Source organism: Nematolebias whitei, chromosome 11 (assembly GCF_014905685.2).
Source record: "Nematolebias whitei isolate Nwh7 chromosome 11, NemWhi1, whole genome shotgun sequence".
NCBI lineage: Eukaryota > Metazoa > Chordata > Actinopteri > Cyprinodontiformes > Rivulidae > Nematolebias > Nematolebias whitei.
Genome location: NC_056508.1, coordinates 40,903,549 through 40,929,684, shown reverse-complemented (window position 1 = coordinate 40,929,684; position 26,136 = coordinate 40,903,549). Strand labels below are relative to the sequence as shown.

Below are 26,136 nucleotides of genomic sequence, written 5' to 3'. Positions count from 1 at the left end.
GCGAGTGTGCTGATGCATACTAATATCACTGTGTGTGAAGGTGTGACCACGTGTGTTATGTACTCGGGCACTAAATCGTTCCGTTTCCTATCTCTAAAGCCATATCTCATCTCTCGCAGGCCCGCTGTGACCAATCAAACATTGCCTAAGGATTAGTTGCCATCCGCCTCAGTCACTGTCCTGCCTTGCTGTAGCCGTTCCCGAGTTGTTTCATCGTCAAACAGGTTAACAAAATTCTAGCAGACATTGATAACCGCTCTAAATTCAAAGCAAAGTGCTTGTTTATCTGATTTAAAAAAAAAAAACATGAAGCCTCACATCATTGCCCAAACCAGTTCCTGTTCCTTACAGCCACAATGTAATGGGAGTGTGTGGGTGTGTGTGGGAGGTGGGGGGTAATGATCGAATCGTAGTCTGGCATCAGATGAACCCAGCATGGCATGGAGGTAATTGCACTTTTTTCTCTCCCTCTCTTTGGTGCTTCTGCTAGCACATAAAAGTCTCATTTTAAACTAGAGAAAATGTATGGTCTCTTAAGGGATTGATAAGTGTTACATGGCTTTGAGTGCCTGAATTAAGTCCTACCCCATTGTAGAAAGAAATGCACCGATCACATGCTGCGCAACTGAGTACCAACGCCAATGAGCCATGCGATCAATCCTTGGCTTGATCAAACTGTCTTTATTTAAAGTTGCCCATTGCCGATTGCTTTTAAAACGTGGACAACTCTGTGACTGATGGTTCACTGCAGTCTTATAAATGACGACAAGTAAGTGCAAACGGTGTTTATGCATCCTATGGTTGATGAGGTTTTATGTTTACGTATTTCTGCCAGCTGTAAACCAATTTGCCCCTTGGGGATAATAAAGATTCCTTGAACCTTGAAAGGAACCCAATAGGTGAGATGGACGAGACGCCGGTCTATGAGCGGAAAAGCAGGTTTCATTAAATTTCTTTATCTGCTTCAGACAAACACAGACTAACTTTAACACTGAAAGGTGCTTAGTTTTCCCCTCAGGCTGACAAGCCCTCCGGGCCGGGGCAAAGGGGAAGGGATTTCTGGTGAAAGGCGGAAGTTTAAGAAAATGAGCAGGATGAAGATAAATCGAAGGTGAATTTCAGTTCAAGCAATTTTCTGTGCACAAACTGCACAATATCTACGTGATAGAGAAAACGTTTGCATTTAAGTTTTCTCCAACTTGCTTTGCACTTTATCTCTGAAGTCTTTCTAGTATTTTTCTGCTGCCAACTTTCCTCATTTTGCCCATTTAGTATCATTTCCTCCACTGCTTTCCTTCCTTGATAATTTGTCACTAGTTGTTTATTTCAGCACTTTTAGTTTTGCTCATTGATATTTATAGCTTTTTAACACAAGATATCATTTTAAACATACTGCATCACCTTTCATCTGGTAAAATAATGGTTATTTAAGTTTTCCGATGTTATTTACTCTTTTTGTCTTGTCTTAGTCCTGAGCTCCATGTCTCTATGGAAGACAACAGCTTTCCTAACCACAAAACCCTCCTTCCTGCTCCTCCCAATGCATTCTTTTGGAGAATATTTTGAGGTAAAGCTGTAGTTTGTCAACTTCACCACAGTGGCACCATTGTCTATTTATGTCCTCATTTCCTCCATCTAACTCCCATTTGTGGAATGTGCCTACAACAACTCATAAATTTATTATTCTCAAGACACATTCATATGTATTGGCTCACATTGGCAACGGACAAAAACAAACCAGGAGTTGCAGCCGCAGTTGGGACTCTTACTGCTGTTTTTGCACGGGGCGTGGAGGAATGTGAACGTATTTATGTGGTTTGGGTGTGCAGTCAGCTTAAGAGAGGAATAAAAAAAACAACAGTTTCAAACAAGGTGCAACTGTATCAAAGTGGTCTTTTATTTCTGCAAATAAAAGCTGTGTCTAAAATTAAAGGCTCAGCGTTCCGTGAAGGGATTCATGTCACCCGCCACCTTTCATGTCCCATTGTAAAACTAAGATCAACTCATGTGAAGAAATGAGGGATTTATAGCTGATCAATTGTGCACCTGATCATAACTTTCTGAAAGTTCCTTTAAACTATGTCCAGTGGGTCACATTTTGCTAAAACAGCAGCATGTTTAACTACAATATTTAAATGTTTTAAGCCAAAATCGTGCTCAACAGTTACTAAGTGTTGTGAATTATAAACATATGTGTTTTACAAGTCCATTTAGCTGTAGCAGCCATCTTGCATTGAATTTAGGCCTGTCGCAATAAACGATGAATCAATTAATCGCATGATAAATGAAAATTATTGACCTCGTTTTCATTTATCGGCTTTATCGTTTCTTCGTCTCTCGCGTTCTACTGAAGACACGGCTCAACTCCAGTGCTCTTCACTGACCCCCCTTTTTCTCTTTAAAATCCATATTAACTGTCCAGAATTGCATTTTTTGATCATTAAAAGCAGCTAAGCTACGAGCTAAGCTAACAGGCTGACCTCAGGAAACAACCTCCGTCTTGTCGAAGCTCCAAAATTCACGGTTGAAACCCGTGTCTTTGTGTAAAACGTTGTTTATCTCTGCAAAAAGAAGCTGAGAGCTTTTTTACTGTTTTTTTTATTTATTTATTTTTATTAAAAGCTTTGCGTGACAAATGCTGTGCTAAAGAGCTCAAACCACACCGACTGTCTGCCATTTTGAGAACCGAATAAAGGAAGGAGAGACAGCCCATGTCACATCAACAGACCTCCCTCGCATTTTTCTAAAGACACTCTGCTGCTCCCTCACTATCCATCCTTCGGTTCAAACAGTCTTATACTTATGGTCCAAAAAAGGTACTACATGCAAAAAAAAAAATCAAAAATTCTTCTTAAATTTGACAATAAGTACTAATTATTATCAAATTTCAAACAACATTATCGTTTATCGCAATAATTTCTGAGACGATTAATCGCCCAGCAAAATTTGTTACCGTGACAGGCCTAGATGAGTTAATTTAAAATGTTAAAGAGCTGTAGATGTACATTCATTGACTGTTTCCTGAAAGCGTCATTAAAATCTGTGCAGTGGTGTACAAGATATTCTGCTAACAGACAGATTAGATTTCAAATAATTGCAAAATGTTAAAAGAAATCTCTTGTGCAACGCGTTATCGTTCAGAACATATGTGGGGAGCAGTCTCAAATACCAGTACACCATATTGTATCTCAATATTTCTAGAATTGACCAAGTTATAACCATTTCAGTCTGCTCTACGGTCAGTTGGCTGTTGCTGCCATTTGCAATTGAGTTGACTCCAAAAGTAAATCTGTTGTAGTTGTAAATGCAGCAGCTTCTTTCAGCAAAACTTGTTAAAATGTATCCAGTGTTTAATGAGCTATTTTGCTAACAGAGAGTCACAAACACACAAGCAAAACCATCTACAGTTTTCACCTTTAGCCAGTGTGTGATAATAACAGTCTGAGCGATGTACGCAGTCATCAAAGAGTTAAGTCGCAGCTCTAATTTAAGTTCTTCTAGATTGGATCTTTAATTTTCCAGTTATAAAATATTACTTTTTGCAAAAACTCTGTCATTTTCAGAACTTGATTTTGTGAACTCGGGCCAAACCGATTCTAATCAGACCATCCTGAGGACAGAGTTTGTGCCAAATTAGAAAAAGAAGTCTCTCAAGGCAGATCACGTTAGCTAAAATTGGGCCGACTGGCACGTCATCTAAAGAAAGTCGCCTCCGGCTGCGGTTGTCACCGCTGCAGACGCATGAGAACTGAAGCCCAGAGAAGTTTCAGCTTCTGTGTCCTTGAGTTGCCTGAAGCATATTGATGAAGTTTAAACTAAGTTCTATTTAAAAAAAAAATCAGATAAATTAGTTAATGAGTATAATACCATCCCTTCTTATGTACTTGTATGTGGAAAGGCTGATTGGTTACTGTAATAAGATCAAGTTGCAGTGTAGTGACACGAGGCAGCTGTTGGAGATCAGAGCTGTCCAACACCAGTGGGAAATGTCACAGCTAATACATGTCACGTGTGGAGGGACTCACACTAGAAGCCGTGTTTCCTACAAGTGCAAGCTCCCTCTGCAGAGACGTTCCACATGTGTGCAGCACATGGCGACTTCATTCATGTGTCTGCAATTCATGTTACATTTAAAGCTCTGTGGTTATTGGATACAGCGTGCACGGCGGTGTAATTTGTCAAGTAATTAAACAATAAAATCTTGGAAGTCACTGGAAGTTAACTGTTGGAAAGCAAACTGTGCAGAAGCAAAGGCAGATCCGTCCAAACTAGGGGTGCACCGATAAATCGGCCCGTTTCCTTAATTTTGGGAGATCGGCGATCGACTTTTACAGATTTTTTTTTTTTTTTTTTGTAGTTTTAACAACATTTGTCTAAACTTCATTTATATTTCAGAGCCACTACCTCATAGCTATGGAACACCAAAATGCTCAAAATAAAATAAATAAATAAAGCATTATATAATAAGTATCTAAGCTCATTATTATGATTTTTTTTTTTTTTTTTTATTATTTTATTTCATAATTGTGTTTTTCATAACTGCTTGTTTATTTCAGAATGCCACTTTACAGCAGAATGACTTCGGCTGTCAGTCAACATCAGTGGGTTGGACCTGCATGCCCACTGGCTGATCCTCCACATCCATTAGTTTTCCTGAAATATCTAAATCGATCGGCGCCGCGGGAGCACGTTCGGGAGAGCGCACGAGAGCGTGCATGGGAGGACTTGCTGTTTTAGTTCTTTGAATTGAACAAGATTAACACAAGCTGCACCAATGTGCAGGTATTCAGGAAAACTAATGGACGTGAAGGATCAGCCAGTGGGCGTGCAGGTCCAACCCACTGACGTTGATTGACAGCCGAAGTCATTCTGCTGAAAAGTGGAATTATGAAATAAGCCATCATAAAAAACACAATTATGAAATAAAATAATAAAAATGTTTTTTTTTATTTCATAATGTTTTATTTATTTAATAAATTTTGAGCATTTTGGTGTTCCGTATCAGTGCACCTCTAGTCCAAACTATACGTTTGTAGCGCAGGCGAACCTCATAAAAAGCCAAATTTTCTATTTCCCATCAACAACTAGCCTTGTGTATTTACAACACTCCTGTCTGGTTAAAAGCACCAGCTACAAAAAAAAAGCCAATTTAAAATAAAGTGTGTATAACCTTTTGGAAACATCCTGTTTTTTTAACTGTAAAAAGGAAAAACATTTGAGAAAAATTGTGCTGCAACCTCAAACCCTGACCTAAAGAGAGGTTGGTCCAAACAACCGTTTCCAGTAAATAAAGCAGCATCCTTAGCTTCCAACAGTTCACACTAACTGCCTCACACACACACAGACACACACGCACACACAGCATTTGACTTCTGTGACACCAACCACTAATTATGGAGTTACACAGTGTGCTGGGGTGCATGAAACTCCCGATGAAAAAACAAGCTCAGCTCAATGAGTGCTGAGCAAAGACGGCGGCACACACCAGCCTGCTGGTGGCTTATTATAGAAAACCTTTTCGTTTTTTCAAGTTTTGTTTTTTTTTTTCCCACAAGATTTTCTGCTTGTGTGCTCATTGCATTGTGCGACTGCTAAAACTTGACAGTTTCATACTTTAAAATGAATTCCAATAACAGGAGTTACTGAGCTGCACACAAACATTGAGGCTCACACTTACCCACTATCAGTAAACACAAAAAGTAACCTTTCACAAAACAAGTGCAACTGCTAAATTGCTCAAATCGCCATCGGTTCTTTACATTTCTATTGTCTCCTTTATTTTTTTCTCACACTCATTATGGAGATGAGCAGGCAGGTGGACGTGTGAGGTAGACTGAATACTAAATGAATTCTTTATTTGTTCTCCTTTGTGCACACAATCCCTGTGGTGTAAGTAAAAAAAAAATAAATGATGGCAAGGTAATGTAATGATGAGCTAAATGGACAGAAGGTAAACAAAAAATACAAACAATGCAGGCGTTAGGGGGAATTAACTCCCCTGATGTCGCCAGCGGTGCACAAAGCAGCATTCAGCTCGTGACAAACAGACGGAGAGGCAATTTTCAGCACAGTCTGGAATAATTCAGTATTGGTTCTGCAGACTGTATGTTTGGATCTGTGGACAGCATGCAATTCCAAAACAACTTTACAGCACAATTAACATTAAAACAGATTTATTATATTTTAAATAAGATAGGTAAACTAAACCTTGAGCTAAACAATTTAAGGAAATTAAGTCTGTAGAGATGCACTGATTGCAGTTTCTAAGCTGAATCCAATTTCCAATTCTTGTAATGTTCAGAGCATCGATATGAATAAGGATGGACAAAGTGACTCCATTAACATCCACTTTCCAGAACTGAAGCCAAAATGTCCATTTGGCTCTGCCATGTTGTTTATATAGACCCCTAGAATGTGCATAAGAAATACAAAAGTCCCGCCCACACAAGCTTTTCAACTTGCTAACAGGCTGTCGATCACAGTGTAACAGGAAGTGTTTTTAAAGCCCCAAATAACTGATCAAAACTAAACATGTTTTAAAAAGGCATATTTGAACAAACAGCTGCAAGATCAATCAACCTTTATTTATACAGGTAAATCCCATTGAGCCTCGAGGACTCATTTACAAGAGAGACCTGATTTCAACAAAGAAAGATGACAACAATGGACAACAGCAACAACAAAACAGTTATAAAAAAGCATACTAGTTTTTTTTTTTTTTTTAACAAATAGGATTGCTAAAAGGAAAAGGTAACAAAACAAAAAACAGCTAGATTCCAAGACAAATGTAGAAAACTAAAAACAGGAACATGTCAGCATTGGTGTCCAGGTGTCCAACAGATTCTTAAAGACACTTAGAGAGGTCAAGGTCGAGAGCTTCAAATCTTTTTGTAAGATGTTCCAGGAAACTGGAGCGGAGTAGGAGAAGGCCCTTTTGCCTAGTTCAGTCCTCATTGAGGGAACACTGCAGGTAATAATGTCCTGAGAGCGCACGCTGTAGCTGCACTCACGCAGAGACATGTAGGAGGAGATGTATGAAGGCAACAGACCAAGAAGTTATTTAAAGATGAAAATATACCAGTGAGAGAGTCTGCGTGAAGTTAATGATGTCCAGTTAACCAGTGAGTACAGTGTGCAGTGGTGGGTACGATAATCACAGCCAGTTATGAATCTTAGTGCACCATGATAGACAGCATCCAACATCTGCAGGGTTCTTGTAGGAGTGTTCATGTAAATAATGTCACCATAATCAATTGAGGGAAGGAAAGTCACAGATACAAGGCGTTTTCTAGCATTCAGGGTTAGACAGGATCTGTTTCTGAAAAAGAAACCCAGTTTAACTTTCAGTTTCTTTACCAAGTTTTCCACATGGAGCTTAAAAGAGAGATGTGAGTCGACCAAGATACCCAAATATTTATAGGAATCAACAAACTCAATGGGGACACCATTTGAGGATAAAATCGGAGGAAGAACTGCTGGGACCAACTTCCTATTTGAAAAAAGCATCCCTTTGGTTTTGTCGGCATTTAGGACAAGTTTGAGGCGAAACAAATCAATCTGGATGATGTTGAATGCAGATTTCAAAAGCTGGAAAGCCTTAGCAACAGTTTTAGCTCGACAATAAACAACTGTGTCGTCAGCATAGAAATGTATGGATGCATTAGGGATGTTTTTACCTACATTATGTATGTAGATTGTAAAGAGGGTGGGTCCTAAGACTGAGCCTTGTGGTACGCCATTGTTGACTGTTAAATAACTGGAGGATATACCATTATGTTGAACACATTGCCTCCGGTCTGAAAGATAGTTAGAGAACCAACCAATAGTGTGTTCTGAGAAACCGATTTCTGAGAGTTTATGACACAAGATGTTCTGATCCACAGTGTCAAAAGCTTTAGACAGGTCTAAGAAAAGTGCAGCACAATAATCTTTAGCATCCAGTGCTTCAACAACATCATTAAGAACCTTCAGTGAAGCAGTGGTTGTGCTGTGTTGTTTCCTGAAACCAGATTGATGTGGAGGTAAGATGTTAAATGAGTCCAGGTAATTTTTGATTTGAGAGTTTATCAGTTTTTCTAGAACCTTGGCTAAAATGCAGAGTTTAGAGATTGGTCGATAGTTGTTCAGTGAGGTGGGGTCTCCTCCCTTCAGCAAAGGAAGAACAAAGGCTGTTTTCCAAGTGTCTGGGATGGAGTTTTGTCTTATGGAGAGATTGAAGATGTGGGTCACAGGGACTGTGATGATATGAGCGGCCAGCCTTAAGAAATAAGGTGGAAGTTCATCTGGACCTGCAGATTTTTTAGGGTCAAGATCTTTTAACAGTTTATTGACCTCACTGACTGAGAATGGAGAAAAAGAGAAGCTGTGATTAACTGAGGATTGACTTGTAGGAGGGATTTGATTTGTAGAAGTTTGGTTATTAAGTGAAGTGGCTGATCTTCCATTAGTAACTGTGTCAAATAAAGAACTAGAAGCAACAAAATGTTTGTTGAAACAGTTCAGGATCTCGTGCTTATTTGACAAAGGAACAGAGTTAATGAGAAGTTGTGATGGGAGGTCAGATGATTGGGGGGTGCCTGAGAGAGATTTGATGGTTTTCCAGAATCTGTTAGGGTCATTTAGATTTTTGGAGGTCTGAGATAAGAAATAGTTGCGTTTTGCTGCTTTAACAGCAGTTGTGCATTTATTCCTCATCTGTCGAAAACTCAACCAATCAGTATCTGAGCCAGATTTTCTCGCTGCAGCCCAAAGATGATCTCTCCTGTGCAGGAGGTCAGCTAGCTCTGGAGTAATCCAGGGGCTGTCTCGTCCCTTTATTCTGAACTGACGAAAAGGAGCATGTATGTTCAGGAAATAAATTAAATTAATATGGAAATAGTTCCAAGCAGAGTTCACGTCATCAGTTAACAGAATACGATGCCAGTCAAAGTGAGACAGATCCCAGAGGAATGACTGTTCACAAAAACGTTTCAAATCCCTTTTTTGAATTAATCTGGGCTTAGAAGGTGGAAGTTTAATATCTCTCAAAGCAGCTGTCACACAATGATCACTCAAAAGATCAGCAAATACACCTGTACCAGGGAATTTGTGAGGCATATTAGTTAGAAACAGGTCTAAGATGGAGGAATTTTCAGGACGGTTTTTATTTAATCTAGTGGGAGAATTGATAAATTGGGTAAGATTAAAAGTCAAGCAACATTCCTTGAATTTGTCACAGAGGGGGGTCGACTTACACCAATCAATGTTGAGATCTCCAGCCAAAAAGACCTCCGTGAATTTTAAATTACCAAGGAATTTCTTCATGGCAAGATAAGAGCTAAGTGGGAAAAAAAAATCAACACCTGATTTAAAAAATCCCTGAAGTGCTTTTAGTTCATTTTATGCATCCATTATCTTTACCCACTTCTTCTTTTTCAGGCCACGTGGGGTCACTGGTGCCCAAATCCAGCAGTCACTGTGTGAGAGGTGGGGTACACACTGGACGTAGGACTGTCACGATAACAAATGTTGCTGGCCGATTAATCGTCTCAGAAATTATTGCGATAAACGATAATATTGTTTGAAATTTAACAATAGTCAAATTTTTGAAGAAATGTTGATTTGTTTGGAGTGTAGTGCCTTTTTTGACCAGCTGATGGCAGTATAAGACTGTTTGAACCAAAGGATGGATACTTGAGCAGCGTGTCTCTTTAAGAAAAATGGGAGGGAGGCCTCTTGACGTGACATGGGCTGACATGGTGACATGGCAGACGCTCGGTGGTTTGAGCTCTTTAGCATAGCATTTTTCATATAAAGCTTTTAATTAAAAAAATCTGTAAACAAGTTCTCAGCTTCTTTTTGCAGAGAAAAACAACTTTTTAGCCGAAGGCACGGGTTTCAACCGTGAATTTTGCAGCTCGACAAGACGGAGGTTTATTCCTGAGGTCAGCCTGTTAGCTTAGCTCGTAGCTTAGCTTCTCTGCTTAGCTGCTTTTAACGATCCAAAAACGCGATTTTGGATCATTAAAACAGATTTTAAAGAAAAAAGAGAAAGGGAGGGTTCAGTGAAAAACACCGGAGTTGAGCCTTTTGTCATCCAGTGTCTTCAGTAGAACAAGAGAGACATGAAGAAACGATAAAGCCGGTAAATGAAAATGAGGTTGATCATTTTCATTCATCATGTGATGAACTGATTTATCGTTTATCGCGACAGGCTTTACTGGACAGGCTTCCAGTCCATCACAGGGACACAGAGACAAATGAGACAAACAGCCATTCACTCGCTCACTCACACCTAGAGACAATTTAGAGTTACCAATCAGCCTAACATGCATGTTTTTGGTCTGTGGGGGAAAACCAGAGTACCCGAAGAAAACCCATACATGCACGGAGAGAACATGCAAACTCCACCCTGAAAGGTCCAATGTCAGGATTTGAATCAGCGACCTTCTCGCTGAGAGGCAACAGCTCTACCAACTGAGCCACCGTGCTGTCTAGTTTATTTTAGTCAGGAAAATATCCCATTTCTTTACATGAAGAAAGAAAACTTAAAAGCTGTACTGCAGCCAGCCAGTAGAGGGCGCTTGTCTATTGCTACTTCAACTTCCAGGTTCCAGTCTTGTCTCCATTCTGATTCAGATTTTTGTCAGTTTTCAGATTGTTCTCTCAATAACATAGTAGACATTGTGCATTTTCCCCCTCATTTCTGGTTGATCGAAAAATCTACTAAGCATACGCAAGAAAATCTTTAGAGTAAAGAAACCTTTGACATTTACTTTAAACGGTGTGAGACTACAATATGTTAATATTAAGTCAGATGTTCTGTTTTACTGTGATGTGTTAACAATATGTCTTATTTTGTCCTATACTCGTCTCATCCATAATAGTAAGGGCTTAGCCTCCTCTATGTGCACACAAAAGTGAAACACTGACCCGAGGCTGTCAATCCTGCAATCCTAAATCTGTATTTCTACCACTTTCATGTATAAATACATATAAAAAAGTATATGCTGCTTGTCAAAAGGAGAAACACAGTAGTAGTGTGTCATTACCCTCTGCTGTGCCTGCTTCAGTGTATAAATATTCCTTTTAGTGAGAGAAAGGCCAGAACAGAAACATTCTAATAACACGGACTTAGACTCTATTTTCTTTTATTTCTCTGTCTCAATATCTTTTGCACTCTGTCTCACTCGCTGCCATCATAAATCTTATTAAAGCACAGTGAGAGGGCACGTTCAGCACACTGTACAGAAACACACACAAACCAAAGAACAACTCTCTGAGCGGGGACGGCTCTGTATTGTAAAAATAAACTAGCAGTGCGTAAATGGTGTCACTGACATGCTGCTGCTCCATGTGTCACTGTGTTGTAATTGTGTCCAGTGGAGCGAAACACATATTCATAGACACACGCACACACTCAAACAGATTCTGCTTGACGTCAGGCTTCCAGTTTGAGGAACCAAAGGCATGACGACAACCGCTAACACAGTGGGGTGAGATTTCCACACAAACTGTAAATTATGAATAGACGGTTTACAAGAATGGCACGGATTGGTCCACAAGTAGCTGGATGTGGGGTTACCATGACAACCTCTAATAAATGTGCTGTTATGGAAGCAAAACAAACAACACCATTTTAAAGTTGTGTGTGTGGGGGGGGGACGACACTATGAGGTCATCCAAATCAGGCACTTATAAAACTTTCATTGCTTGCATGTGCATGTGCATGTGCATGTGCGTGTGCGTGTTTGTAGGAGTGTGTCTCAGCATGCAGTTGAGAGAGTCAGGGTCATGTTGAGGTTCAGAATGGATGGTTTCCTACCATTCATGCCCATGAGGCTCCAAGGACCACACATACAAAGTTTTCTAAAACTCAACATGCAAGAAAACACATCACACACACACCAGCCTTGGATAAAACTCGACACAAACTGTGAAATCGAATGTTAGGGTTCCTTTAATGTGTGTGTGTGTGTGTGTGTGTGTGTGTGTGTGTAAGCGGGCTTGTACACACATCCTGAGGTTCAACTGCAATCAGTAAACAATGTTTCTGGCTGAGCGAAGAAAAACAAGAAGCGAGGGGTGAAATGTTCAGTGAGCAAAGCATGTGCGTGTGTGTGTTGACAGGAAAGATCACTGAACTGCAGACGTCTGACTCTCACAGCAGCCGTTATAACTCTGCAAAGAAGACGCAACAGTATCTGAAGTGAACAGTGCAGATACTGTCAACGTTGAGCGAAATCCCCATTTGACTCGCAGCCTTTAATAAAGAAAACATCGACTGCAGAACTCAGCCAGCAGCGGGTTATCACGGCGAAATATTGTTAAAGAAACGTGTTGACACAGCGAGCCACTTATTTTCCCCTAATTAACAACCTGACAGTGAAATTGGTCACATTGGTTACGCTTCCCATTTTGGTTATTTTCTGACAACGCCAGCCCAACAATTAAATTACAGCCTGCCCATCACAGCTCAAAGCGAAGTCACGTCTGTGCGCTGATTGGAAATAACTTGCTGCTGTGTTAATGAAAAACACCGCCTTTCACTGATGCTGAATAGTAGCACCATCAACATGCAAAGAACATAGTGAGCTCGTTTAAAGTGACATTAAGCAGTTCTCCGTGCTAATTACTTCCAATATATGACAAAGCGCTCTGAGGAGAGGTGGGCTTTCTGCATCCCTCTGCATTGCCATGCTGAGTGATGGGAGCTTCAAGAAGTAGTTTGAGTCTATTAATTAGTCTGCATGAGTTCACGCAGTCCATGTTTTTTTTTTTATAATGCTGCTGATGACAATCCTCTAGATTTTTTTGATACATTTTATTTACTAGTTAAGCTTAATGTTTGGTCTCTAACTGCACTAATTCAATTTAACTGATTTTTTTTTTCTGTGTTTTGTAACGAATAAATCAGGCGAGAAGCAAAAATTCAACGATGCTGTAATAATATGCTTGCCACTAGGGGGCAGCAATTCTGGGAATAAAACCATTAAAATGTTTCGGCTGCTACCTTGAACAGGGGTCACCACAACAAGCAAGCTCCCAGGACAGATTTGGCAATGCAATTGTTTAACGCCAGGGCTCGAACATGCAGCCTCAGGATGACCGGACCACAGCAACAACCACCGAGCTACTGCAGCCTCCCTGAAGGCAACTCTGAACGTGACAAAAAAAATCTCAAACCCTGATTCCCCACCACTTGGAAGCCTTGGCAGTCTGATTAAACACAGAAAGTGACCTTTATTACTAATCCTTTGTTTACGAACAATAAAAGCAATTAATATTCTTATTAATGTCAGTTCTTTATATTTTATTGTTAAACCTAATTGCTATCCACCTTAAAAATCTAAAACAGGCTGACTAGTTAAAGCTTGTTTAACTGTTCAGCCACTGTTACTGTGACATTGCATGCGTCAAAGTTACAGATATTTGCTTTTGTTTTAGAGATGAACAATATTGGATCTTTGGCTGATATCCGATATGTTAAAACTTATTTGGCTGATAACCAATATTGATATTTTATATACTTTCCTTTGTCAGAACATAGCCCTCTTATTTAGGCTTATTTGCTACAAAAATTGTAATTTATATTAAATGAAAAGTGTTAAAGGTTATTTATTAGCATTAGTCACCTGCGATGCTGTCTCACTTGTGGAGGCTTGTTCCAGGTTCCTATAGCTGCAGTGTGGGATCCTCTGCACTCCTGTGCATGAAGGACAGCCTTTTTAAGTTCAAAGTTTTTATCTATTGTGCCGTAAGACTAATCATGCTAACGGGGCTAACACGACATCTAAATGTCTGTGGTAAAACTCACCCAAGTGCCATCAGCTATTAGCTTCTCAATGACGTCGGAAATGACGGCTTGTAACTCGGGTAAGGCTACGTCGCAAAAATATCTCCGACTGGGGACGATGTAGCGAGGCTCGACGTAGTCCATAAATCTTTCTCATCAAAAACACAGTTTTTACGTCGATGAAACAGCAGAAAATGTTAGTTAGGCTAAAACATCCACGTTAGTTTAGCTTTAAGTTCCTGCAGCATTCTGAGAAATGCAATTTAAAACCAATTTAGAGGAATTTATGTAAAAAAATAAATAAACTAGTGACTTCACAGAAAGTTAATTTCTGAACGATGTTCAAGTTAAAGGAGTAACTTTTAGACAGTCAGATATTTAAAAGGTTCATTTAAAGCAAAATTTGTCACTTCCCGATTAAAAATTCCAACAACATGAGACTCGACAGACAGAAACACCGACAGACTTCAGCCAGACAGCTCAGAATCCTGTGCGTCTCCAATAAAAAAAGCCACTGATCCGTACAAGATCTCTGAATCACCTGCGTTATCAATGAGTCCGGTTCATCTCTGAGCTGCAGGCCATATCAAAGGAAAACTGCACTGTTAACTACATAAACAAGTACTCGCTGTCATGGGATGAAAAGCAAATAGTTCTGCTCTTTACAGCTCTGACCCACTTGGTTTTCTCCTCACTGGCAAACACTGTTTTTCTCTTTGGACAGATGCTTCGAAGCGATCCTGACAGATCAATACTGGGTGAGCTCAGGTGGGGTGAGGCGAACCTGAATGGAAACTCAGTTTGAAGGATGGACGTAGCCTCCGGGTCTGAAAAGTCAAGCCAGTGCAAACAAGTTTTAAACTTGCACGATTTCAAATGGACAGAAGAAGGCGACTCCTTTGACTGCAAAATAAGCTAAAAGTAAGAGTCTGTAATAACAAGAGCTCATTGTTCATGTTGAGCAGGTTTACCTTTTAAATTCAGATGTGAGACATTTTATTTACCTTGCTTGGCTCCATGCTAGTCATTTAAAGTCGATGTCAATTGAGAGGAAGATCTTTCAGTTATCAGGCTCCTCTCTTGTAGAACCAACTTCCAGTTTCTGTCCGTGAGGCTGACACATTGTCCAGTTTTAAGACTGGGCTCAAGTCTTTGCTTTTGATAAATCCTATTGTTATGATCGGATTGACCTCTCCCTTAGCTATGATGCTATAGGCTTACAAAGCGGCCTAATCTCATCAAATGAATGCGAATGTAGACGCAAATGAATACAAATGAATAGTTTGTATTTGTAATTATTTCTATCTTAACATGTGTTGTTGTTTTTTTTTTTCTTTTTGTCTTTCCTCCTAGTGAGGGACCTGCTCGCCTCCAATCTGGACCCGTCATTCTGTGTCTGTTTCTCCTTCCTGTCCTCTCAATCCCAGCTGATCGAAGCAGATGGCCACTTATCCTCCCATTCTGCTTTGGTAAACTCTAGGAATCGTAAGTAAGCCTGCAGACTGACAGCGAAGTGCTCTGTTAGGAAAATATGGAACAATAAGATCTCTAATATAAGATGGAGCTAGGTTGTTGAGGGCTTTGTAGGTTAGAAGTAAGATTTTGAATTAAATAATGGATTTGACAGGGAGCCAATGGAGAGAAGCTCAAACTGGAGAGATATGATCTCTCCAACTAACTCCAGTTAAAACTCTGGCAGCAGCATTTTGGATCAACTGAAGACTTTTTAAAGAAGCTTTTGGACACCCAGATTATAAATTGACAGTCAAATTCAAGTTTGGTCACGGCATTCTTAGGTTTGTTTCGTCTTTGTGAATAAAAACTTCCAGGCGCTCATATCCGCATGTTCCGAGTCCGCTGACCTTAGTCAGGACAGACAAAGTTCAGATGTGCACTTTAAAAAAGCTCTGTGTGTTTTAAAAGGGCAATAAACTTTCTCTTGATAAAGTCAAGGCTGCTCCAGTTTCCCAGCAGTCCTCACTAAAATGGGCTAATGGGCTGTTCTCTGTTAAAAACCGGACATAAAAACACCAACTCATAATCCTTGACAGGCAACTTCCCAGGCATACTTTTGATATCTTGATGTGAAACACTCACAAACTGCTACCCCCACCCCAGCTGAGAGATAAGCCAGAAGATTTGACTCTGTTGTGTGAAATCTATGATGTGAAAAGATTTAATTAAGATAGGCTAAGGAGTCATAATTAATTCTGGCTCTGGCTCTTTTTGAGTCGGGCTTACTGTCAAAAACACAGGGAAAGGCGCTGGCAGAATAAATTACGGGGGGATTTAGTGTGCATGTTCTCCACCAATCTGTGGGGGGATAACGGGAGTGGAGCACTTGGCTTTCTGTATTCTCCCAAAGGTGAATAGGAGTCAGTTGTGGGGAATGTTTTTAAAAGTGTAAGTGAGCCCCGCTGGCACTTTTTTAAAGGCGTCCCAGCATCTCAGATCAAATCACATTTCAGTCCTGGAGTTTATTTTGACTGTCAGTGAGAAGCATCCTCTGCAGAGAACTGACAGTGACAAATGTGAAATTGAAAGCTTCCCTGTAAATGGGCTCTTGCTGGGCAAGTGGTGCTGAAGACAGCAGCAGCCACCAGAGACCCCTGAACTATCTCAGGCTCGACTCTTCCATTACACTTTCTTTCCTTTGAGTCTCCGGCCTGTATTGAATCTTGATTGGCCTTTGTTTAGTCATCCACCTCCAGCTGAAATTGGATGAAATGAAGGACATAACTCCAGGGAGCCATCTCCAGTGATTTTTCTTTTAAAATGGAGACTTTGACACAGAGGTCAAGAAGTAAATCTATTCGGTTCAATTACAACTATTTTTGGCTTAAATCAACAACGTGTCTTCAGCCTCACATTAACTTGAGACTGATGGTCGTCATGGCCTCATTCCTGCACCCCGTCCTTGACCAGCGGCTAAGTATTTTCTGTTTTTTTTGTTAAAATCCGGAAGCTAACAGCTTGAGGCCAAAGACTCATTCATCAAGCATTTCTCTCAGCCATCCCCTGTTTCCAAAGTCCAATATTAATCCCTCAAGCTGCAAATTCTATGAGCTTTCCAGCTTTGGCCAAACACGCAACAACTGTTTTATTATCAGGAGACGACAGGCAATAATGACTGTGGGCTGAGCTAAGCAACTGCTCCTTTGAGCTTTCAAAGAAAGCACCTAATTAAAGGCTGCTTTAGGACTTTTGTTACTTTTTTGACTGGTGATTATAGACCGTTCACTGGGGAGGGTTTGTCACTTATTTGTGGGTGGCACACACCAAACATATCTAAGAGCGTTACTTGCGCTGTTCCAAAACCGCCTATTTTCTAAACATGGCTCTAGATTTTTTTTTGTTTGTTTTGTAGAACAAATTTCCTTACTTTCTGCAGAATCTCCCCCTACACTAATAAGGACTCCTCATCAACAGAATATCGGAGACAAACCAGGCTGGTTAAAAATTCATGCTCCTTGGTATTTTGTCTGTGATTTTGTGTAATTAAGTACTCGGGAGTGGAGCGTCCTTGGCTCTGAGGACAAGTTCAGTAGAACGAGCCCAGCGCTCTTTGACACAGATTTGGGAAAGGCAAAGCTTTATTAGCACTCTGCTTGTCTGAAGCATCTTCTAAACAACTGCTCGACTACTGTACTACTAAAACCATACGTCTCCAAAAAAAGTGGCCTGCTGCCATATGTGGGCCAACTCTAATTGTCGTACTAATCTCTTCAGCGTTAAATGACCCAGAGAAACCAGGTCCCACGGGGCAGGCTTTACCCCAACTGATTGGAGACTTTGCTTTTTATTTTCATTGGCATATTAAAACAGCATAGGCTGCTGGTGGAAAGCCCACAGAACTATTGGAAATGTAATTAAGGGCTAGGAGCAGCTTTTAAACGGTTGACTAGTGCAGAAACAAACTGTGCCCTTCAGCCAGCGAAAAACTTTAATACACGGGAAATGAGTGGCTCAATCAATAAGCAGGGCCTCATTTCTTTTGTAGGAGAAAATTCAATGGAAAACAGAAACGGGATGCTTTGCTGTCTGAATACCGTTTCCACTTTTCAAGTGGACTACCACATTTTAAGGCTACATTTACTTCAAAAACAGACCAATAGGTGCTCTATTTAGAATACAATCATTTATCAAGGCAATTGGATTTGTCATTGTAACAAAAATAAACAAATGCTGCAGACTGTGCTGGCTGCAATTGAATCTCAAGTGTCTTATGATGAGTCAGACATCCTAAAATGTTCCTCAGGTGTTGAGGTGAAATAACGGGGGGGAAACGCTCCAATCAAGCATGAGTATCTGTTGAATCCAAACGCCACAATCATTTCACATCGACAGCGAACAATCCATTGTCCCCGGCCTGACAAATACATTCATCATTAACAATCTCTAATCCGATTCGTTTTAAGGTGACATCCTTCAAAAACTGTCTTTCCAAACAAGCCATAAAATGAGCGATTGGGCAATTATCAGAAACAGATTCAGCAAGCTCACACTGTGGTCTTTTGTCCCCTGCATCAGTGGGTTTATGATCATTAGAAACATTTTCTCCACATGTGATCTCTCTCCGCACCTCTAGCTTTGTTTCCTGCACACGTGCCGGATGACGCAACACCTTCCAAACTAGTAGGAGGCCATCCCTGGCAATCCAGTCAGCGTAGCAGAATAAAAAAAAGAAGTAACGATCAAACACCGTCTCACTGTGTTAGCGCTGATAAATATGCATGATAGCAGCTTGAAAAACAGCTGTTTTCCTCCAATTAAACTTTTCCATGCTCTACAGTTTTGGAAATAGACTTTTTTTTTTTTTTTTAATTAACAGCCCAAGTTTCTGACCTTGAACAAAACTGAAACATCATAGCACCTATAGCGAAGCTGTAGAAGTGTTGGCTGGAGCAAGAAAATACGGTTAACAAGGTGAGGTAATGGTGCTGCGGCATGCCCTTGGCCTGCAAACCTCACGCAGCCTACAGTAACGTTGAATACACACCGATAAGGGTGGTGTGTTATCCCATTAGACCCTATCAGAAAGATGTGAATGCTGCTGCGGTAACAGATACTGAACATCAGTCCAACTAGCTGCGCGGAGCTGATCAAATCAAGTCATCAAAAGATCCTTCGTACATCAAAGGCCCTGAGCAGACCTGGCCATGTGCCTGCCATACCAACAGTGCAGCAACGGAGAGCAGAGCTGCTAAATCTGGCAAAGCACATATACGGCTGCCCACTTCAAAGGCGCAGATCCGCTGTCTGTGGTCATTATTCGGAGGTAAAGCCCAGAAACCCAAAGACCAGTGAAGGTGAGCAGAACGAAACCTCGGAGGGCTTACCATCAGGAGGCTGGGCCGGAGTGAAGTGAGGCGGTTTGTCTGAAAGAGATAAGAGAAAAGGAAACTGTTTAGTTTGAGGAAATTTATTTAAACTTCAACCAAACAAAAGCAGTCGTTGAATTTATACAAAAAAAAGGACAGAGAGAGAGAGAGCTCTTTCTGTGGGCTTTCTGTATCCCACACATTTGAAGCGAGTGACCAGGCCCTGCAGGGACCGAGCTGAGCTAATCAGACAGGAGCGTGTTCCAGCAATATCAGTATCATCATCGTGTTGTCAGCCGTGGCTTCGAAACTCTAATCGTTCCGCACCATGACTTCTGACGTTACAAGAGCACGAGGGAAATGGAGAACAGAGCGGTTTGATTTTAAGTTAAAAGTGTAAGGTAAGAGCAAAATGTCAACAATAGTGACGACATGAAGTGCATTGGGGAATACACGCTGGGTCCCTGCCTCCACCCACCTGCAGACATGTGGAATAAATCAGAATCTTTTCCTCCCTAATGCATCACATTACATCATGTTACTCTGCTGGTCCACAGCCAGCAGACAATGACATAAAGCTTTTCAAGGCGTGGGAACTAAAAAACAAGACCTGTGGTTTCCAATGCCTAAATAACGCTCGTAACCTGAGAGTTCTGCAGCTTCAACACCTTGGCCACATTACGTATAAAAATAGAGTGGGTTGTTTTATTTTTACCTAGCAGGGAATGGAAATAAAATTACTGCTGCCGACAGCAAAACCGAGTAAAAACATAAAAAGGGCAACAAATGTTTTCACGGCAATACATCAAAAGTGATATTTTTTAATTATAAGGCCAACATAGGCAACATTACAGAAGAGAACGAGCTTTTTCCCAGAGCCTTGGGCATATTCTCAAGCAATCTGAATAACAAAAATATGTAATTTCTGATAATGAGCAGCCAATGTTCCCATTTGGGAGGCTGCAACCAGAAAATAAGTTCTTCAATAAATAATGGCACATTGAAATTGCAGTTTGTTAATATTCTGTGGATGGTATAACTGATTAGACAGCTAATGATTTTAGCAGTGCACAGAGGAAAAAGTGAAACTAGAGATATTGCTTTTCCTGCGAAAATGCAGTGTGAATGCTTATTGCAGAAAAAAAATTGCTGAAAAACGGTTGAAATTAGCTTTAAAAAAAAAACTTAAAAAAAACATGTTGAAATGTAGCTGAAGAACAAGAACAATCCTAAGATAGCAGAAGAAAGCAGAAAGAACACATATTTGCTGAATTAGGTTTAAATAGTCAGAAATTAGCACCAAACTTTGAAATGAACAGAAAATAGTTGAAAAGAAGCTGAAAAGGCAGAAAGAAGCTTAAACTACCAGAAGGAAGAGGAAGGAGATGAAAGGAGCTCCAAAATTGTGGAATTAGCTGAAAAAGCTAAAAATTAGTGTAAAAGAGGGAAATAGTAACTGAAATAGTAGAAAAGGCTGAAACAAGCCAAAAAAAAAAAAAGCAGAAAGGAGCATATTAAGCTGAAATGATCAGAAAGAAGTTAATTGGGCTGAAAGTAGCTGAAATTACCACAAGAAAATCAAATTTATCTGAAAACTGCTGAAATTAGCTAAAAATGCTAAAAAGGTAAAACAAGCTTAAATAAGCAGAAAGCTGAAATAACACATTTTCGTAATTAGGCTGAAAGAAGCAGAAATGAGTACAAAACGTGCATAATATCTTTAAAAAAGACTGGAATTTGCATTAAACAGCTGAAAGTAGCTAAAGAAAGCAGAAAGAAGCTGAAATTACCAGAAGGAAGTGGCGAGAGCACATTTTTTGCCAAATTAGGCTGACAAAACTTGAAATGGGTGCAAAAAATGTGGAATTAGCTGAAAAGGCTAAAATTAGCAGATAGTAGCTAAAATAGCAGAAAAAGCTGAAACGTGCCTAAATCAGCTGAAAGGAACAAAACAAGCTGAAATTAACAGAAAGAAGTTCGAAGAAGCACAAAAATAATGTAGTTAGCAAAAAGAATCTGAAACAAGCACAAAACAGCTGAAAAACAGCTGAAAGTAGCTGAAAAAGTTTAAATGTGTACAAGGAAGCTGAAAGAAGCTGAAGCAGTAAAAGGTTGTAAACAGATCTAAAGATCTGAAGGATGTAAAATGAGCTCAATTCATTTTCTATGAGACAAAAAAATGGCAGAAAAGGCTAAATGTTTCAAAAAGTTAAAGTTGTGCCGATAGCAAAAATCATAGCAGGATTGTCCTGAAAGAGCTGAACATTTGTGATAAATGATTTGTTGCAATAACACAAAAATTGTGGAACTAGACAGATGTCGAAAAACGTATGGAAGAAAAATGGATCTCAATAGTGTGAATGCTTCATACGTGTTCACACAATAATCACATCTGTAGACACTTTGAATGTGGTAAATCATGGCGGCATCACGAGTTTTAATGTGCAAGAAAATATATGTGCACTGATGTCATTTGCAGTGTATTTTTCCAAATGGATACTTTTTATAAGCATGATGCATTCATCAAAGCCTATTACGATACAGTACACTGGTCATAGCATACCGGGTTACTTGAGTACCAAGCATGACACAAGTGAACCACCATCTGCTCTCTAGCAGTCCACCCGGCTGTGTGACTCACTAAGCAAAGCCCGGGTGAGTTGTCAAAGCTGCCTGCACTGAACAAACACACACATTGAGAAAAAGCTGAGCTACCACCCAGACATCTCCCCGCTGCCTCTACACTGTGAGGGATAATGAGGAAGATACAAGACATCACATCAGCTACTCCGCCATAACACTATTTCGCAGGGGCCCCCCCTCCCATCAACCTCTGCGCCGGAGCCTTCCCCAGGACTTCTGCGATACCCATCGGCACCCCGAGATACAGCTGAGTTTTAAATTTAGGCTAGCTTAAAATTGCTTGTCAACAGCCGGGGCTTCGGGGGAGAAAGTAGTCTGTGTGGAAGAGGAAAAAATAAATGAGGAGAGGGGAGAGGAGAGGCAAGGTTGGTGCTAGAGGTGAATAATGAATTGTCTGCTGAAGCTGCTTCGCATTCAGTCATGACGGGAACTGATTTTCATCTAGGGGGAGAGTCAAGAACACACATAAAACTATGGGGGGAAAAGAAAATGGCATCAGGTGGATGGAGAGGGAGAACATAAAAGGAGCATTGGAAGGTTTCCCACTTCCTTCTCTCACTTTTGTAAGCATGTCTAAATATGCACAAACAAACGGAGCCACAGTGTCGTGCAAGGTGAATCAGAAGGAGCCTGAAGAGAAGGTGGAGTTCAAAGTGAGCCAAGACGCTAGGCGAAGCTAAACGATTTCTTCACATTTCCATAACGAAAGGACGAGATAAGGTCTTTCCATAAACATATCAGCCACTTCCATCTTCCTTTACACCTGGCAAAGCCTGCATAAGTTCCCGGTTCTGTGTGAATGTCACAACACGGCCATCATTCACCCTATATCTTTGGCAAATCAATAAATGTCTGGCTGTGACATTTACCCACGTGCAGAAAGGGGTGTGTGTGTGTATTTATCTTTGCATGTGTGGCACCTTCCCCTTTGCTGTGGCTGATGTATCGCTGCGCAGAATGATGAAGTGAGCGTGCGTCCGTGTAGCAGGCTTCATTGGCAGGCAAACAGAATTTAGAGGTGGGGGGGGGGGGGGCAAACTGTGTGCGTACGTATGGACATGCCTCATCCCATATGTTGACAACAAAATTTGTAATTTGGAGGTCTTCTAACACCCCTCCCACTAACACACACGCATGCATCTCCACCAGCACAGTCAGTATCCAGCTGTCCTTGTGGCCACACGGCAAAGGGCTCCTGGCAGGATTCAGCTCATCAATTTCTCCAACGCATTAGTTTTTCACTTCACCAGAGCAGAGAGACAGCTTTAACCAAGTCTGTATTAACTCTAATAAAACCTGTCTGTCTCAGATTGATTCGGTAACAAAGCACAGTTAATAAATGGCTTATTTTCTCTCCAGTAACCTGCAACCAGAAGTTAGAAGGGCTAAAAAATAAGACAGGGAAACATGATCTTAGGCGCCTTTGACAAAGGCAAAACGTTATATTCCATCAGAGCACTCGGTCTTGTGAAACATCAAAACGATCAGAGGAGAAAACGAGCAAAGATTGGTTCCCACGAAATGGCAGCAAAGACTTCAGCCTTCATTAGAATGACTCTAATGGGGCAAATTCAGTTACCTATTATAATCTGCAAGTGATTATGAGGCAGAGACTTGCATAAGTAATGGGCCACAGAGTTAAGAAGATTTAACCTTTAACACAGTTTGAACTGGAAGGCATTGCCAGACAGACTCTCTTACAGTGAGGAACTAGAAGTGTGCCAAAGAATTTGGAATTGGTTAGTGATGTTTAAAAAGATTGCTCGTGTGTTTGTGAAAACACCTGTCGGCTTTTGCAGCTTTTAGAACAGACAAACGCCAACTTTAAAGCATTGCTTGCAGTGTGTTATGACAGGGTATTACGTATTCACAGAGACAGTGTCGGTTAATACACTAAAAAGTATTTTTAAACAGAAACTATAATTTGACATTAAGTCTTGTACATAAGTTTATTGGAATAAAGAATAAACTCACTAAATTAACTCTATTGAGAACTCTTAACACATGAGCTACTATCAAAACTTCTACTAGTAACTAATGAGCTACTGCACTTTAATTTATGCTGGGGAGTGTATTTTTTTATTTTATTTTGTATTAAGGAGAGATGACAGGAGGGATTGGGCTTTTCCAAACCGAAAGATAACTTTTTGAACCACTTAAGGCTTTTAATCGCCATGAAATACATCGTGCAGTTCAAAGTAAATGCCAAGGCTTTAGAGAGAAGATACGCCGTCTTAGAACTCTGCTTACCCAGAGTCATGGAAGGGGGGTTTAAATGTCCTCATGTCCCCACTTCAAGGACAGATAAAGCGGCAATGAGATGTTTGATATGCCATGTTTAATGCAGACTCATGTGCGCCAAGAAAAGATGTTTCTTCCAAACAAACTCTGTGGAAAAGGCATCACAAGTCTATTTAGCTTTATGGCGAGGTGTCTTTTACTAGACAGAGAGCAGTTAAAGTGATCTGAAAGTGCACGTGCAAGGAGTTACAGTTGAGGAAAACGTACAGTTGTTGAGGAACAGCAGGACGGCGAAGCCCAGCGTAGACGTGGCCAGCAGGATCAGACAGATGTTGCAGGGGATCATGAAGTAGCGCACTACCAGCGACACTTTGTGCTGGTACCTGCGGTCCCGCTCCGGCACTGGTGGCGAGGGGTAGTGGCACCCGCTCATGCTCCACTCCAGGGACCCCCGCCCCTCCAGGGTGGAGGAGACGATGGGACGAGGAGTGCGCCGAGGGGTGCCCAGAGACCCGTTGGAAAAAATGATGGCGGTGGGGTGAGGGCTAACGGTGTGGATAATGAAAACAAAACGCAGAAAAGATGAGTAATGGATGAGTGTTTCAGTTGTGGCTCCAGCCGGGCACCGTGACGGGGACCCGGTGACTGGTTCTCTCTGAGAATCGCAGCAGAAAGCTTTCAACGCTTCGCAAGTGGCACATGTTTACAGATAATAACATCCATTTGGGGAAAGGGCAGACAGGGGGGATTTGGATGTGAGACTCCTACAGCCCCCCACCTGTCCAGACGACCTCCATTCCTCTGTGCTCGCTGGGAAAAAGACAAACTAATGAGAATTTAGTGTGCACGTATGTGTGTGTGCGTTGAGTTCATGTATGCTTACAGCACAGATGTGTGTGGATTTAAGTGGGTGGTGATAATGTGTTTGACAAACTGTGTTATAGTGCTTTTGGCATGTATGTACGTTGGATATATAAAAGCTAGAAATGTGTGCGTTAGGATGTGGGTGTTTTGGATATCCACATGGAAAAATGTCCACAGCAGGTTCACAATAAATCCGCTCAAAGAATCCGCTCTTTTCCTTTTAATGACCCCGATGGGCAATTAGTCGATCATAAAAGAGGTCAAGGGATGGCAACTCCAACCAGCTCCCCTTTCTGTACTTGTCAAAAGCCTTTCAGACCAAGAAATGGTCTTGTGCTCCCTAAAAAGCATGTGTCAAACGTATTTCTCGATAAGATGATGGCTTTGCAAGTTCAGAATGGCTGTGGCTCCCATTGGTAAAAACTTAATGCTCTGCTTCGAAGTGACCACAGCTCTTTGTATCCAAAGGAATGTCTTCTTTAGTTTATGATATAGTCCATGACACACAAAGCCCCTCAGAACCTGACATTGCAACCGGAGACGCTTTTTACTGATAGGGACGGAAAGTGAATCCCTCCACGAATGCTTCAAGGAGCAAGGAGTTGGTTTGTTTCTTGTTCCTTCTGTGTTTGTCACCCCTCTACGCTCCAATGCTCTTTCATTTCAAGCAGGTCTCATGGAGGGGGGGGCACAGCTGCACCCCTCGGCTCTGACCTCAATGATTTGCCGGGGCCAAAAGCAGGTCAAACGAAGTGGAGGAGAGGGGGAAAAGTTAGAGAAGCAAACAATCGCGAGCCACACTCGACCTGTCAATCCACAGCTGCCTTCTCCCGTTCGCAGCCACGGATGAGACAGAAAGAGTAAAAAACCCAATGAAAGAAAAGGGCAAGAAACAGAAGATGATCAAAAATTAACAAAGGTGCTTGAGGCAAAGATTTGCTGGGGTTTTGTCAGCAGCAGGCAAAATAAAATAAAGTCAAACCGAATAATGAGGAAAAACGTTCCAAGGGTTGACTAAAAAAATTAAAATTTAACAATTTTGTTTCAGGTTGTTGTGAAAAATAAACTTGTCCTTTTTTTCTTTCCAGCTCAACCCTCCAGCATTTAATCCCTTATGGAGTTGGATGTCTTCGTCCAGAGGTGCCCCCCCGGTGTCCCGGTCACAAAGATTTAAGTTCCTGGTTCTTCTACGTGTGAAATTTCCTTTCACTGGTTCTGAAAGCAACAAATTAGGCAGAAGGTCTTCGTAGCGCTCCAAATCCCCAGGCAGCAGGTAGCGGTCCCAGAGTCAGC

The 26,136-nt window shown here is 41.0% G+C and overlaps 1 protein-coding gene across 1 annotated transcript in view; it reads right to left on the bottom strand.

The window, feature by feature from the left end:
* The window catches only part of LOC119417727 (agrin), a gene marked incomplete in the record, with an annotated part of 254,818 nt that extends 230,098 nt beyond the window's left edge, over nucleotides 1-24,720 (bottom strand). Inside the window, 2 exon segments of the mRNA XM_037684999.1 lie at nucleotides 19,114-19,152; nucleotides 24,247-24,720. Coding sequence (XP_037540927.1) covers nucleotides 19,114-19,152; nucleotides 24,247-24,412 — 205 coding nt within the window.
* Between the last annotated feature and the right edge of the window lie 1,416 nt (nucleotides 24,721-26,136).